Consider the following 17,530-nt stretch of genomic DNA (forward strand, 5'->3'; position numbering starts at 1 on the left):
TAGTTTATTATACAACAGCAAGTGTCTGACTGGCTGCTACCTCAAAATAGTTCCAGATTTATAAATGAATAAATAAATAAATCTGTCTTGTATGCTTCACGAAACTGTAATTTAAAACTCACTCCGTTCATTCTTCTATTATTATTATTATTATTATTATTATTTATTTCAAACTGACCAGACAGATTATTATTATTTCGCTTATTAGGTTTATGGAAAACGTGCAAATACATAGGTAAAGACATGATGCTTAACCAGATTTAGGAAGGCTTGCATTCATTATCCCTCTGTATTCCAGAACTTAAAATAAACAAACATATAATGTAAAACCCCAGATTAGGCTATACAACAACAACCACAAACTCGTAAAATATACAAAAATGTAACATACACTTTGACTCATAGTAATCAAGTATTAAACATAAAAAAATGTAACTTAGTGTAAAGTTCATTATTATAGATAGGCTATCTTGCTGAAGTCAAAGTCAAGTTAGCCGCCAGAGATGGTTTCAAGGGTAAACCCTTGCCATTTAAGGCATTTGCATGCGCACCAACAGGTATCAATCAGCCTTTTTGCCCCAGATGAAAAAAGTGGCATTCATCAACATTAAAAATAAATAAATAAATAAATTTAAAATGACCTTTCTGTCATTAATTTCCCTTTATAGTGTTTCTGATGGGATGCTCAGCATTTTACAAACTAATAAATGATGTAGAAAGCAAAATAATAAAAATTCATCATCATCGTCTATGAGTGAGATCATGAAAGTATTTCTTATTGACTTTGTTGATTGTGTCAACAGAAAGAAGTGTATAATATGTGTATATGCCTTTTTTTTTTGGTCTTTTTTTTTAAAAATCTAATTCACTGGCAATGGATTTTATAAAACAAATTGAGACGAGCATCGTAGCGCCACACCAGAATAAAAAAGTCCAATATCACATTGTGAAAGATTTAATTCACAGTTTAATAAGAGGGTTCACTCCGTTCATTGCAAATGCGACCCAGGTCCTGCGACCGATGCACAGCGTGAAGCCTCTTCTCTTCCAGCCTGTTTGCACATGCATGGCTCCAGCCCACCAGAATGATTGATATCATTTTCATTTATTATACCTTCAATTGACAGGCCTACGTCCAACCACAATGTCTAATACAGTGCCTGTGCTAGAGAGGACATTAAAGCAGATGCACTAGCACGGACACAGTTGGATGACATGCAGTCAAATATGTCCAAATAACCACAAGCACCCCCCACAGAACTTTCTGACATTGGTCGACCGCTTTCTTCAAGTCCACAAAACAGCTGTTAACTTGTTGGGCGCCCTTCAGGAGCTTGCCAAGGGTGTAGGGCTGGTCTACTGTTCCACTGCTAGGACAAAAAACATACCGCTTCCTTTTTTTTCTTCCTTCTTTTTAATACAGCAAACATTTTGAGTCTACAACGTTTAATTTAGGTGTGAGAGCCAAAATTAACTGGAATCATCTTCAGGATGCTAGAATACACTAAATACAGCAACAATTTTGAGTCTACAACGTTTAATTTAGGTGTGAGAGCCAAAATGAACTTTTTATTGCTTTAAATGCGTTTTCAGCCTGATTGTACACTTAAGGTGGAAATGTCAAAATCTGAGATTCCTGACAGAGCCTCCTCTCCAAATTTCACAACTCATGGGACTTACTGGGCTAACCTAGAACCTCGTGGCATATCATGTGGAAATGTGTGTTGTCGGTATGACAATAAAAAAAACTTGAAACCTGAAAGCTCTTATGGAATAACAAGCAATGATAAAACCATGAGCCTTGAAAGCCATCAATCGTTCCACTGAAGGTAACAAAACGCTTTAGTTTGTCATACGAGTCAACAACCTGCATTAAATGAGGCTCAAGGTCAACATATATCGTGTCAAGCTCAACACTACGGGGATCCAAAAATGTTAACGGAAGTCTCACGTTACTATGGGCCAACATGGACGCAGTGGAGATGGAGTATAGCTTGTATCCGAGGAGCCTTCTGTGGACCTCTAGCTGATCTATGAGAGATGATGCTACAGTAACCCCAGGGGGGTCGGACTGTGTCGTCCCCCATAGCCCCGTATGTTTTAAATTGGCCTATACAGATACTTATATTAAAATGTGTTCATACTGCTCAATAACCAGGCACATGCACAGATACCGTATCTTTGGGGGCAGGTGCTTAAGCCAAAAAATGGCACCCACCACCAATAATTCAGATTATTAATAGAAAAGAAAGGGTAGAACTCAATATATACATTTATTTTTGTTGACTAAAATACACAGTCAATAATAGCACCGCCCCCCCCCCCCCAAATAAATGCAAAACAAAATATATGAAAAATTAATACATTGCACCGCATCTGCCCCGATCATGTTAATGGGTTTGATGATTCTCTCACCAACGCCCCCATTTGTGGACCACAAACCCCCTGACGTTCTCCATGTCCAAGGTGGCGGAACCGTGGTCTGCTCGTCAGCATCGCAAGCTCTCCATTTCGGAGTTCACCACGGACATCTAGCATGTTGCGGGCAAATCCAACGTAGTCCCGGACGGCCTCTCCAAGATCTCGGCTATGCCTGCATGAGTGTGGAACAGGCCTCAGACCTTGGGGTCCAGACCCTCAAAGGTTCGGACTCTTGGTTACGACTGGAGGAAGTGGCGGTGGGGGAGTCAGGTGTTAAGCTGTTGTGTGATCTTTCACCTGGCCTGCCCCGCCCACTGGTTCCTGCGAACCGGCGTCGGGCATGGCGAAATTCGTTTTTTGAAGGGGTGTACTCATTTTTGCATCACTCCTATTTGAGTAAAACTGAAAAATGTGTAATCTAATTAATATTATTAACCTTACTTCCATGTTATAATTTAACCAGAAGTATATTAAACTTGGTATTGCCAACATTTTGGAAATTGTTTTTATATATATATTCCTGTGAAGTGTTCAAAGTCGGAATTGTTCAACCTCCGAAAAAAAATTTCCCCATAGGAAATAATGTAAATGCAATTAATCCGTTCCCAAGCTCCAAAAACAGAAAATGTCTATTTATAAAAATAAATTAAAAAAACATGTACACCCTGTAGAGTATTTAAACAATAAAAATACCTTACCTTTTTTGTTGTGTTGTGATGGCATCAGTGGATGAAAAATGCTGTGTTAATGCTAGCTTTAGTTCAGTGCTGAGTTAGTGTATTTTACATTGGGCATATTGTTAGACTACTAAGGGGTCCTTGTGCGCTGTTTAGCGCCAGGCACATTGTTGAACAGCTAACAGTCGGGAGTAATTACGGAAGTAGTCACAGTAGCACTGTATGTTTTTCTTTTCTGCCACTGGAACTGCTGTCTTTATTTGGGCACATGTTGAAGAAAATTGTCATGGAAAAATTTAAATGCACTTGCGAATATACGGAGCAAATATAGGGTTTTCCTCATTATTTTGTTGGCATCTTACAGCACAAGCTGCAAAAGGCTGCCATTTCAACATGGGTGTGTAGACTTAATATATGCACTGTACAGTATAATACATATGCAAAATTATAAATGTTTTTAATTTCTTTCATTTGGTGAATTGGCAGCTTTTACCTGAATGATAAAAATATTGACACAGTTTACCAATTTCAAGTATTCAAATTTCCAAGGCCACCCCGGACTGAATGAATGTGTCTCTTGTGGCATCCAGGAGAGATGCATTTTTCAGGTTGTAGCCATAAATTGCTAGCGGCTGTAACTGCCTGATTAAGTGGTAGGTATAACAAAAAAACAAAGTAACTCACGCCAGGCCAAGCCCATGTGCATCACTGGACTTTTTTTTTTAGCCACACCCAAAAAATTCGGACACCTGAAATGGTGAAAAAGAGTTTCACGTTATATCTTAAGGATTCAGTACTATTACTTAGTTCTCAATCTTTGGACATTTTCAGTATCTTCATATACTGTATAATGTCTTTAGAAATAAATATCAAAATTCACTTTAGCAGCTCTTTAAATAAGCTTGAAAGACAGTGACAGTGGACTTAATAGTACTATTTCTGCTGTGATGTAGTGTAAACTCCTAATCAACAAAAGGATTGTCTAAATAAAATGTAATTTTTTTACCCCCAAAACACAAATCTTTTTCTCACTAGTGTACGGATGTCTGTTAAATATGGACAATTTTCCTCATATTTTGTAGATTTATTTAATTATTTTCCAGATGTGCTTTAATAAGCTTCCCCCAACCCCCTCCAAGCTAAGCCTGCAGGCCCCCCTCGATAGAGCTTGTGGTCGTGCCACTTGAAGCTGTCACGTCTTAGGCTTTTCTCCGTTGTTTTGGGAATTTTTGACTCATCCCTATGGGCGGCTTTGTTGGGGCCCATACCAACCTTGTTTAGTCCCACAGTGTTTTGTGCGCCCCACGGAGGCTAAGAAGGCCGCCGACGAGTCCAAGATGAGGTTCGCCCACATCGACGGCGACCACTTGACTCTGCTCAACGTCTACCACGCCTTCAAGCAAAGTGAGCGGCACCCACTCACGGGCATGTTTGGTACAGTGACCCCGCGTGAAAATTCACAATGTTTTTTTTTAATTCTCCCCAGACCACGAGGCGAACCAGTGGTGCTATGACAACTTTCTCAACTACCGCTCGCTGATGTCCGCCGACAACGTGCTAAAGTTCAGACTGTAAGCTGCAGCCTTTTCCAAAGCAAATCCATGCACACTGAAGCGCACACTCATGTGGAACGAGCAGTACTTTTTTTCCCTCCAATTATTATTTTGCCCTCCCTTGAATGTGCAGTTTAGTTGAGCAGATATCTAACAGTGGTGGTGTTCTTGCTTCAAGCTGCAAGGGTTCATTGTCGAAAAAAAGTCTGCTAGCTGACTAGATGAGCTAAATGAAATTAGCGCGTCTAATGCAATGATGCAAAACCATTTAACAAGTACTTTTTCACACACAGTCAAGTAGCGTTGAATAGTTTATTTTTGTTTGATAAATCAAATCATTTAAAAACTGCATTTTATATTTACTTCGGTTTTCTTGATCTTTACATTTGTTAGATCTCAAACATTTAAAGTGGAGAGAGTATGCAAAAAAATAAAAAATTCAAGGGGGGCAAATACTTTTTGATGAAAGTTCAGCATTTTTTTTTTTAAATGTGGTGGATGCGGCAGGTATACAGTTTGGCTAAATAGAGCGAATTTTACGTTCCATTGACTTTCTGTCTGTTCTGCAGGTGGCTCATCTGGAGCGAACCGGTCATTACCTCACAGTCAAAGACAACCAAGTGGTCCAGCTGCACCCATCCACAGTGTAGGACCACAAGCCCGAATGGGTGCTCTACAACGAATTTGTCCTCACCACTAAAAAACTACATCCGCACTTGCACAGACATTAAACCAGAGTGGTGAGTAGCAGAAAGCAGGAGGATGATTAATTGTCGGTTCAAATAAGGTTCCTCATTCTATCGCTTTTGTTGCAGGCTGGTCAAGATTGCCCCCCAGTACTATGAAATGAGTAACTTCCCACAATGTGAAGCTAAACGACAGCTGGAGCGAATCGTTGCCAAACTAGAGAGCAAGGAGTATTCCCAGTACTAAAAATTAACCAGTAAGTGTCCTAAGAAAATGACAGCGTAAAATATAGTTTTAGATCTTTCTGTATCATTGTATATTAAAACTGTTGGCTATTTAGCATTTTGATTTTTTTTTTGTTTTTTATATAAATTTTGTTAGCTTTCAGTTGTCTCCTCACATTGATGTCCATTCTTCAACTGTAATGAAGTATCAGCAAGCGTTGGATCGCTATAAATATTTTCAAAAGGACTATTGTCTTGATGATTTCCTATAGGGAGTTGCTGGCTTTGTTTCTTTAATAAAAGGAACTTTGACTTACAACCTTTTTATTACTACGTATAAAAAAATGCACTTGATGTATTCCAAATCAATTTTATTCTATAGCATTTATTTGCCAGTTGAATCCAGTCCTCTAGTAATAACTACATGAGTGAGGATATTGGGTTAAAAATGGCACCCGACAGTAACACCCCCCCCCCCCCCCCCAAATTTCATTTGATCCCTGACACTTGGCCTTGCACAGGAGTTGTCCTTGAAAGTAAAAAGAGAGATGACAAAGGTTCTGTCTTTTAGTCCTGTTGGTCCAGCTTCACAGCTATGATGAAATTTTACTCGGAGGCAGCCTAACAGGTAAAACTCCCAGCAGTCTCCGTCTTTCGGCCTATCGCCTCCCCTCAACATCCTCAATAGTCTCCGGAAGGCACCGGCCGCGTGTCTCCGACAGCTGCGATGCCGCAGCTGCCCCCAGGATAGCTGAGGAGAACAAGACAATCTGGGGGAGATCCTTCCACACTTCATCCAGTAAAAGGATCAGAGGAGCGAGGGCCACACCGATTCGGGCCATGGAGGAGTTGTAGCCCATCCCGTTCTGTCTGCAAAATACACAGTACAGTAGAACTTTTGGTATTGCCAATAAAGCTATACGTGCCTGTTACTGGCATTGTTTTGCTGCACAGATGGAAATGGGTCACTACCTGGTTACAAGAAGCTCAAGTTAATCTAATTCAGGACTTAAAGTACTCCGGCACAGTGCCGGATTTCCGGCGTAAGAGCCACCAGTGCAATGACAAATCCAGCGAAGTCAAAACACCACCAATGCGGAGAGAAGGCCGACCAAAAATGCTTTTATTTTGAAGTTTTTCCCGGAAGCGTTTTGGCAGTCGCTGCGCAACGGATGACTTGACTCGAAAATAAAATAAAACGGTCGATAATTATTAAGTGAAAATATATTTTTAATGTCTTCTGTATTCATAATTGTTCTTTCACCATGCTAAAATATTATTTGTATCCAAATACCTGATTATTCCATAGAATTTTCCGTAGGATATTTGAATACCTAAATATTCGAAAGCTGCAGCACTAGAGGGGACGGCAACCCACAGTGCTATACTATTACTATACAAAATATTAATGGATAATGAAAGAGATGACCTGACACTTGGAGAGGACTGGCCAACGGGAATTTCATGAGTTTCCCAAATGGCCACGCATCCAATTGCGATGGCTTGATAACGGTCGAACAACGAATCACGAGCACGTTGGACCCTGCACTACCGCTTCCTGGAAAAAGTTCAGGCTCAGGATTTTTTATTTTATTTTTTTTTACTTTAAGCCCTGCTAAATATTCTTCTTTCCATGATTATTATACCTTAGAGCTACCAAAACCCCAAATTCTCAAAAATTAATTCGTACAAAAAATGATTTTGAATATTCATGAAATTATTTCAGAATTCCACTTCTTTGCACGTGTTTAATAAATCTGAGTTGAACTTTTTGAAACCAACTACTGAAATTCACTTAGTATCAGAGAAATGCTTGCATCAGAAAATGGATATCATATTAGATATTTAGAAATATTAAATGTATACACATATTTCCATTTTTTTTCTCTCAATATTTGTAATCTGGGTCAGCACAGGAGCACCTATCACAGTTGAGCCATTGTTCAAAACTACATTTGTAATTGTTCCAATTTCCAACTCTTCACAATCAATGACACGTCACCCAAGATATTAAAATGTAACTCTTTTTTTTTTTTCAGTCAGTGCACAAATACTGACAGTCTGCTGTTGAAACATAAGATATGCAAGCGCACCTGACGACAGTGGGAAACAGTTCCGAAGAATAGAACACAGTGGTTCCAAATGATGCTGAAGCAAAACCTTTTCCAATGACTGCCACCACTGTTCTCAAGGTAGACATATCTGGGGGAGGGTCACAGCCATCATTAAGTAGGACAACATTTCAATCGGTGGAAATGTAGCAACACCAACCTTTTGGTATCACAATGTTGATTCCCAGAGAGACCGCGAGCATCATCAACATTCCCACCTGTGTGCGCTTTCTGCCGATCGTGTCCAGTAGGAACAAAATGGACAATTTGCCCGGCACTTCAACTGAAGAGTAGAGCAATTGAGTGAGGTAAACATTGAGGCCAAAGCCGCTGATGTTGAAGGTGATGCCGTAGAATGCGATTGCCAAACTGAGCCTAGAGAAGAGAAAGTGGACTGTTAACGGGATGTCACCCTAACCCACACATGAATCTGGAGATCATCATTTATTTATCTTGCACGCAGACCAAAGTGAACCAGTGCATAAGGACAGTCTTCTCATTTTAGGTGTTCTCATCAGGTCCAGGTAGGAATACACTCGGCCTTTCTTCTCTGCCATCACGATGGAGGACAGAGTCTGGAGATCGTAAAAGGAACATTCTTGATGATTTTGAATGATTGGAACGCGACCATCATTATGAGGACTATACGAACCTCAGGTTGAAGTCTTTGACACAACACCTCAGTTCCGTTCATTTTGGCACATTTGGTGAGACACACGTGAGCTTCCTCCAGCTTTCCATTGGCAATCAGCCATCGAGCTGACTCTGGCATCCACCTGGTGGTCAAATGCAAAATTGCACGCAAAAAAAACGAAGCCTCTCTACAATTTCAAAATCTGCAAAAGATTAATCAAGGAAACTGGCTGTAGTGATGGCAAAATGAAGCTTCATGAAGTATTTGCGATACTTTTTGACTCCTCTAGATGGTGCTCTTGGTTTAAAAATAAAGGCAAGTGCAATCAAAATTGATTACATTTGCATTGCATCTTTGAATCATGAGTGCCATCTTGAGGAGTCAAAAAGTATCGCAAGTGCTTCATGAAGCTTAATTTTCCCATCACTACTGGACAGCCTTTTGGATTAAAGGTTAACCTTTTTTTAGTGATGGGAAAATGAAGCCTCATGAAGCACTTGTGATATTTTTTGACTCCTCTAGATGGCACTATTGGTTTAAAAAGGCAGTGGAAATGTAATACATTTTCATTGCACTAGCCTTTATATTTGAACTAAGAGCACCATCTAGAGGAGTAAAAAAAATACTAAAAGTGCTTCATGAAGCTTCATGAAGCTTCATTTTCCCATCTCTACTTTTTTTAACCACCAAAAATTGTACAGCGTCTTGTCCTTGATTCAACTTTTGCAACTTTTACAGCCTGATAATCTACAGAGACACAATGTATATGTGTGTATATATATATATATATATATATATATATATATATATATATATATATATATATATATATATATATATATATATATATATATATTACCTCCACGTGAAGATACCCAAGATGACGGGCAAAGTGACACTAATCGTCAGCCACCTCCAGTCTTTCACAAGGTAAGCAATGGGTACAAAGCATATGCTTCCAAATGTCCAGGACAAGCTGTCCATTATTCCAACCATCTTTCTGTGTTCTATGTCCACCCACTCCACACCTGGATGAAGATTTACAAAGACACATACAGGATAGGTAAATAAAGCACTTCAAATAGTGATTGAGGTGAACACAAAAAAAAGCAATTTGTGGATCTGGAATTACTGTACAGAGAACCAAGGAGACGATGACTATGCCAGTCAGGCAAAAGCCGGTAAGGAATCTCAGCACTGCGAACATCAGAAAGGATGTGGCGAAAGCACTGGCGAGAGCAAACAGCATTCCGGAGAGATACGATGTCATCAGCATGATCCTCCGACCGAACCTGAGCAGGACCAGGAAGTCAACACATGGCGGTCAAGTCATTAGCTGACCCGTACTGTAGGTTCTCTTTATAATCAAATCTTAATAGGCCTGCGAGTAGCTGGTGACATTTTGTCCCAATGCCTTGGCGCTTCTCATGGTCATCAACAAAACTGCTCTCCTCATTCTTTATTTCAAGACTAATGTGAGAGAGCTTTTAAAAGACTTTTAGAAACAGTGAATAATCGCGTAACTTTCAGCTTGTCCCATCAGAGAGCGCATCACTTTAATTTTTTATACGAGTTGCACTTTTTGAAACAACACACAGTTTGTTATTTGTTTAATTTTTTTAATCCTGGCTTGGGATCGGCCAGGAATCGAACCCGCCATGTCTGCATGGCAGTCGCATGTAACTAGTGATGGAAAAATTAAGCTTCATGAAGCATTTGCGATACTTTTTGACTCCTCTAGATGGTGCTCTTGGTTTAAAAATAAAAGGCAAGTGCAATAAAAATTGATTACATTTGCATTGCATCTTTGAATCATGAGTGCTATCTTGAGGAGTCAAAAAGTATCGCAAGTGCTACATGAAGCTTCATTTTCCCATCACTACATGTAACCAGCGTGCTGATGTGTGTCTTTCACAAGGTCAAAAATCAACATGCACGTCAAATTCCTTATCTTGAATTATTTTACCCTCAAATGACAATAATGAGAAAAAAAAAACCATGCTTGCTTTTGGGTGATTCAACATATCTTACGATCTTTTATGGTAAATGTCAGAAAAATGAAGTAAACATTTCCACAATGGAATGTCTTTAAATTTTGACATAACTCAATAGTAAAAAGATAAAACAAGTATCTTTGTATGAAAAGGCTTTCTATAGCTTTAAAAGGGAAGTCAACTAAAAAAATATTTTACAATAATATATTCTATGCACCCCCAATAAACATAATGTTCTGATTTATATTGTTTGTGGAATATTAATTAAACAGCAAAATCCACCTGTTTTTCATCCATCTCATTTTATCTTGTAGTCTCACACGACCTTCGTCACAGCTGACCTGTTTACTGGGTTTGGCCACGTGACAGTGGTACTTTAATTTTTTAGTCGACAATAAGTGACAAAATGGCCACCTCCTGAGATGGATAAAAACTGACTTTTTTTGCTTAATTAGTTTTCCACAAACACAGTATTAATTAGAATACGGTGTTTAGAATAGTGGGGGAGCAAAGTACATTACTTGTCCATATCTCGTGAAAAGATAACATAATCACCAAATGAATTTACTGACCACACAAATTAGGACAAAAATGATTTAATTACCCCCCCCCCCCCACCCCACCCCCCCCCACACACACACACACTTTTGGGGAGAGAGTGTTCAGTAGTGATGGGAAAATGAAGCTTCATGAAGCACTTGCGATACTTTTTGACTCCTCAAGATGGCACTCATGATTCAAAGATGCAATGCAAATGTAATAATTTTTTATTGCACTTGCCTTTATTTTTAAACCAACAGCACCATTTAGAGGAGTCAAAAAGTATCGCAAATACTTCATGAACCTTCATTTTGCCATCACTACAAATTAAGGACAGAAATGACTTAACCCCCCCACACACACACACACACAAACACTTTTGAGGAGAGAGTGTTCAGTCCTGACCATAACTTCCTCAGGGAGCCTTGATAAGTAGCTATGTGAATTTATAACCATGAAAATTACCTGTCACTCAGAATTCCAAAGGTAATAGCTCCAAACATGACGCCAACAAAGAAGATCGTGGCCGTGGTTTGGCTTCTGCTTCTTTTATCACACACCAGATCCCACTAGTAGGAACACATTAATGTTTTTTTTTGTTTTTGTTTTTACAGTGGAAAACCAGTGACAAAATGTAAAGTATAGGCTGCTAGTAGGTCACCTCGGTGGCCAAAGTGGACTTGAATGTGGTGTTATCATACACCCATCCATCCAGACAGGGCAAGGTCCGCGCCTGAATGACGTCAGACGTGTTGAACAACAGATGATATTGAGGCTCTGCAAACCTCCGACACGAGCTGCGGGTGCCGTCCTCCTCCAGCGGGATGCTGACGGCGATCCTGTCTGCCAGGGACAGATTCCCGAAGAGCCCTCCGTCGTCCGGGACGGCGACTTGGCAGCGGTGCGCCGGAACGGCTGCGATGAAGCTGTTCAGTAAAAAGTGGCAGGGCAGCGTGAAGCGGCTGAAGAAACTGATGGCGATGATCATCTTCTGGAACTTCCCAAATCCGCCGATGTCAGAGATGATGTCCTCGAACTTCATGATGTGTGTTCCACACTGCAGCGTTCTCACACGAGAAAAGGTAATCGAGACTTTGGAAGCGATGAACTTCAACTTCTGATGCAGTTCGGCAAGGAATTCATAAAGTGCAATTCATAATTTCCACGTGCCTACAGGGGGCAGGCTCATGTGACGTAACATCTTTCATCCCCCGCAAGACGATAGCGTGGACCCTTGCGGTCTCGTCACGTGCAGCCCAATTTTTGTGAGCGCGCCGACAAGTGATGCGCGGAGGATCAATGTTGATACTGAATATCAGCCTGCTCTTATTGGAATCGGCTATCAAATGAAAAATATAATTTAGCCTACACACTTAAGTCAAATACAGTAAAAGATGACAGTAGAAAGTAACAGAACTGTTGAGAATTTGTGTGGAAGATAGGTTGGCGGGAACTACTTTTCTTCCGCTTGCATAATTCCATCCAGCCAAGACGCAGTTTATGATGTCATTAATAAATAACTATACTAGTTTAACTAGGGATTCTGTCACAGTGTGGGAGCGGAGGACCCAAATGCAGGAAGGTAGGAAAGCCACGGCAAGGATGCGGATAACTTGGTTTTAATCAACAAAAACAAGGAAACACAAAATCACGGCCAAATACGGCCCGTTATGCGTTTCAATCCGGCCCGCCGAACTTATCCAATAAGGCTAGAAAAAAATGCAATTTTTTTATTTATTTTTGTTTTTTTTGTTTTTTTTGTTCAGCTCAGTGGCCGAGTGGTTAGAGTGTCCACCCTGAGACTGGGAGGTCGTGGGTTCAATTCCCGGCCGGGTCATACCAAAGACTATAAAGATGGGACCGATTGCCACTCTGCTTGACACTCAGCATTAAGGGTTGGAATCGGGAGGTTAGATCACCACATGATTCCCGAGCGCGGCGCTGTTGCTGCTCACCGCTCCCTCAGGGGATGGGTCAAATGCGGAGAACAAATTTCGCCTCACTTAAATGGGTGTGACAATCAGTGGATCTTATCTTATTAATTTTATTTTGTCCCTGCAATGTCCGCGTTTCACCAATAGGTGGCGCCAGACGGAAAATATGATCACTGGGTCGGGGTCTCACTGATAAGCTCGTTTACGCACAGAAAGGGGACAGAAAGATACGCAGGGCACATTCATAACAACGTTTGCAATTTATTAAAATAAACGGGAGAATGGCAGTAAGCTTAACTCAAGATAACTGATTCATAAAATACAATTCTTCCTGGATTTGGACATTTACAGCAGGAGACGGCACGGTTTTGTGTTGAACACAGCAATAATGTCCTGATAGTCCAGAGAATCGGTCAATTCTTTTTTGAAAGAAAGCAGGGACAAAGAGTTCAGTCTATCAGTCAACATTGTGGCACTGTTGCGTGTTTTGATCCTTTTGACAGCTGAAGATAGTCTTTCTACATGTTGTCATGGGTGAGGTGAGGAGCGCGCATGCAGGAGACTGTTGATATTGGTGAATACATCCCCGGGGCGTGCGTTGAAGAGGAATAAAGGTATTTGTCCTCTTTGCGTGTTCCAAAAAATATGAAACAGATTTCTTGTAAGAAAAAACACCTTTGCAAGATGATTTATTAAAAAAAAAAACAGAGATCTCTGGACATCGTGACAGCCTCCAAACATCACGTAACAGGTGGAATTTCAGAGTGCCGAATGTGTCTCTTCCGCGTGGAAAATGGCTTCTTATAGTTAAACCGACCGCCTCTCTTTCATTTGTAGACAAAACATACTCTCTGGGTACTTTTCCGTGAGCGATGGCGCAAACAGAGTCAGGGGTGTGTGTTTGAAGCAGATTCTGTTCTCAAGGACCAAATGTGTTTTCGCACAGAGAACACTGAGAAGGAATTTTTTTTTTTTAGACTTAACAATATGTTCCAGCTTAGTTTAAGGTCAAATTATACTGAGTTCAACACTACTTCACGTCTATAAAACATTTCAACATGGTTAATATAAAGAATTAAAATGTTAATAATGTATAACAATGGTTAATATATGAAATAAAGTATTAAAATGTTAATAATATCTAACAGTGTCGAGCACTTCTATGAGCGTTTCCTCGTTGGCTTTTGGCTTCTTTTTGAGCTGCTGCACAAACACCGTGTGCTATGCGTCCCCCACGGAGATGGAAAAGTGGTCAGAGACGGATTGGATGTACGCGCTTTGTCCTCAGCGCGTGACAGGCAGCAGCAGCTATCATGCAGCCGCATGTGTCACACGTATTGTGGGCCCGGGTTAAAAATGGGTGGGCCAATGGAAAAAAATTCTTTAACTTTACGCCTTGAATTGAAATCTATTAATAATAGATGCAGTCACCAGGTTTGACAGATCACAGTGTATGTGCTATTATAATCTATTTGCATTTCTCCTCCCACTTTGCCAAATAGTGTGTAAATTCCGCATCTTGCATATTCATTGAGGCAAACGTACTACCTGCATTAGGGCAATTTTATAATAATCATAATAATAATAATTATACATTTCATTTAAAAACAGCACCTTTCAGAACACCCAAGGTCACTTTACAAAGCATAAAAACACAGCAAAAGTTGAGCTAAAAGAATAAAAATGAAGCTATTGGAAAAGCTGTTTTAAATAAGTGGATTTTGCACATTTGAAAAACGCAGTCCTTAGTGCACACTATAAGTAAATTGGGTTGTACATTTATCTGTGTGTTTTTACTGTGCTATGAGGTCCAAATGCTCCTGGTCCGGCCCATCTGTCAAAATTTCAAACCCATTGTGGCCCGCAAGTCAAAAAGTTTGCCCACCCCTGGGCTACATACATAGCTATTACAATATCCTAAAACATCCAGTTGAATGTAGAAAAATATAAAAGGACAACATGTAAAATGTTATCTATAAATGTAGAGTATATATACATTGTTTTTTATAAGCTAATTTGCTTATTGCTTTTGAATTGATATTTTAAAATGAAAGAATTGGCAAATTAATGCAATTGATTTGGGATTTTCAATTAAAACTAGCAATGTCAACTTGAGCCACCCAGTAGTTTATTTATTATACAACAGCAAATGTCTGACTGGCTGCTACCTCAAAATAGTTCCAGATTTATAAATAAATAAATAAATTTGTCTTGTATGCTTTATGAAACTGTAATTTAAAACTCACGCTGTTCATTCTTCTATTATTATTATTATTATTATTATTATTATTTTAAACTGACCAGACACATTATTATTATTTCGCTTATTATGGAAAACGTGCAAATACATAGGTAAAGACATGATGCTTAACCAGATTTAGGAAGGCTTGCATTCATTATCCCTCTGTATTCCAGAACTTAAAATAAACAAACATATAATGTAAAACCCCAGATTAGGCTATACAACAACAACCACAAACTTGTAAATTATAAACAAATGTAACATACACTTTGACTCATAGTAATCAAGTAATAGACATAAAAAATGTAACTTAGAGTAAAGTTCATTATTATAGATCGGCTATCTTGCTGAAGTCAAAGTCAAGTTAGCCGCCAGAGATGGTTTCGAGGGTAAACTTAAAAATAAAAGCCATTTAAGGCATTTGCATGCGCACCAACAAGTATCAGTCTTTTTGCCCCAGATGAAAAAAGTGGCATTCATCAACATTAAAAATAATAATAATAATAAATTTAAAATGACCTTTCTGTCATTAATTTCCCTTTATAGTGTTTCTGATGGGCTCAGCATTTTACAAACTAAGAAATGATGTAGAAAGCAAATTAATAAAAAATTCTCTATCATCGTCTATGAGTGAGATCATGAAAGTATTTCTTGTTGACTTTGTTGATTGTGTCAACAGAAAGAAGTGTATATGCCTTTTTTTTTGGGTCTTATTTTTTAAAATCTAATTCACTGGCAATGGATGAACCCCCGCCCCCTCCCTCTCTCTCTCTCGAAAACCCTGAAAAATGTCAGTGCACATGCCTGGTTGTTGAGCACAGTGGGCTGCTTTATATTAAGTATCCATAGGTGCCTACTCGGAATTTAAAGGACGAATCAGTCCGACCCTCTGGAGGCAGCATCATATCTCATGGATCAGCTGAATAACGAGAGACATCTGTTGACATTTTTAGACCCCTGTGGTGTTAAGCAAAGTCAGAGAAATCGCTTGACCCGGCATACAGTATGCACGTTAACACTGGGCCTCATTTTTATGTGGCATGTTGACTCATATGCCAAAAACTAAACAGTATATGAATCAAAAGAACGATTGGTGCCTTTCCAAGTCTCATGGTTTGGCTCATTGCTGGTTATTTTATAAAATAAGTTGAGACGAGCATAGTAGCGCCACACCAGGATAAAAAAAAGTCCAATATCACATTGTGAAAGATTTAATTCCCAGTTTAATAATAGGGTTCACTCATTGCAAATGCGACCCAGGTGCTGCGACAGATGCACATCTTGAAGGCTCTTCTCTTCTAGCCTGTTTGCACATGCATGGCTCCAACCCACCAGAATGATTGATATAATTTTCATTTATCATGCCTTCAATTGACAGGCCTACGTCCAACCACAAGGTCTAATACAGTGCCTGTGCTAGAGAGGACATTAAAGCAGATGCACTAGCACGGACACAGTTGGATGACATGCAGTCAAATATGTCCAAATAACCACAAGCACCCCCCACAGAACTTTCTGACACTGGTCGACCGCTTTCTTCAAGTCCACAAAACAGCTGTTAACTTGTTGGGCGCCCTTCAGGAGCTTGCCAAGGGTGTAGGGCTGGTCTACTGTTCCACTGCTAGGACAAAAAACATACCGCTTCCTTTTTTTAATACAGCAAACATTTTGAGTCTACAACGTTTAATTTAGGTGTGAGAGCCAAAATGAACTGGAATCATCTTCAGGATGCTAGAATACACTAAATACAGCAACAATTTTGAGTCTACAACATTTAATTTAGGTGTGAGAGCCAAAATGAACTTTTTATTGCTTTAAATGCGTTTTCAGCCTGATTGTACACTTAAGGTGGAAATGTCAAAATCTGAGATTCCTGACAGAGCCTCCTCTCCAAATTTCACAACTCATGGGACTTACTGGGCTAACCTATAACCTCGTGGCATATCATGTGGAAATGTGTGTTGTCGGTATGACAATAAAAAAAAACTTGAAACCTGAAAGCTCTTATGGAATAACAAGCAATGATAAAACCATGAGCCTTGAAAGCCATCAATCGTTCCACTGAAGGTAACAAAACGCTTTAGTTTGTCATACGAGTCAACAACCTGCATTAAATGAGGCTCAAGGTCAACATATATCGTGTCAAGCTCAACACCACGGGGATCCAAAAATGTCAACGGAAGTCTCACGTTACTATGGGCCAACATGGACGCAGTGGAGATGGCGTATAGCTTGTATCCTAGGAGCCTTCTGTGGACCTCCAGCTGATCTATGAGAGATGATGCTACAGTAACCCCAGGGGGGTCGGACTGTGTCGTCCCCCATAGCCCCGTATGTTTTAAATTGGCCTATACAGATACTTATATTAAAATGTGCTCATACTGCTCAATAACCAGGCACATGCACAGATACCGTATCTTTGGGGGCAGGTGCTTGAGACAAAAAACGGCACCCATCGCCTATAATTCTGATTATTAATAGAAAAGAAAGGGTAGAACTCAATATATACATTT

The 17,530-nt window shown here is 39.7% G+C and overlaps 2 protein-coding genes across 2 annotated transcripts; one reads left to right on the plus strand and one right to left on the minus strand.

The window, feature by feature from the left end:
• Nucleotides 1-4,169: 4,169 nt before the first annotated feature.
• On the plus strand, nt 4,170-5,809 carry LOC144055514 (ATP-dependent RNA helicase DHX15-like). Its single transcript, XM_077571528.1, has 4 exons — nt 4,170-4,502; nt 4,585-4,669; nt 5,221-5,391; nt 5,467-5,809. Exons 1-4 carry the CDS (start codon nt 4,436-4,438, stop codon nt 5,582-5,584), a joined length of 441 nt encoding a protein of 146 aa, XP_077427654.1. The 5' UTR covers nt 4,170-4,435; the 3' UTR covers nt 5,585-5,809.
• Nucleotides 5,810-6,067: 258 nt separating this feature from the next.
• LOC144055282 (solute carrier family 22 member 7-like) lies at nt 6,068-12,027 on the minus strand. The gene is made up of 9 exons (XM_077571122.1): nt 11,503-12,027; nt 11,307-11,410; nt 9,445-9,599; nt 9,167-9,335; nt 8,326-8,449; nt 8,139-8,248; nt 7,834-8,048; nt 7,656-7,764; nt 6,068-6,432 (listed from the first exon to the last, which is right to left on the minus strand). Exons 1-9 carry the CDS (start codon nt 11,881-11,883, stop codon nt 6,222-6,224), a joined length of 1,578 nt encoding a protein of 525 aa, XP_077427248.1. The 5' UTR covers nt 11,884-12,027; the 3' UTR covers nt 6,068-6,221.
• Between the last annotated feature and the right edge of the window lie 5,503 nt (nt 12,028-17,530).

The sequence above is a fragment of the Vanacampus margaritifer genome, chromosome 7 (assembly GCF_051991255.1).
Source record: "Vanacampus margaritifer isolate UIUO_Vmar chromosome 7, RoL_Vmar_1.0, whole genome shotgun sequence".
In the NCBI taxonomy this organism is placed as follows: Eukaryota; Metazoa; Chordata; class Actinopteri; order Syngnathiformes; family Syngnathidae; genus Vanacampus; species Vanacampus margaritifer.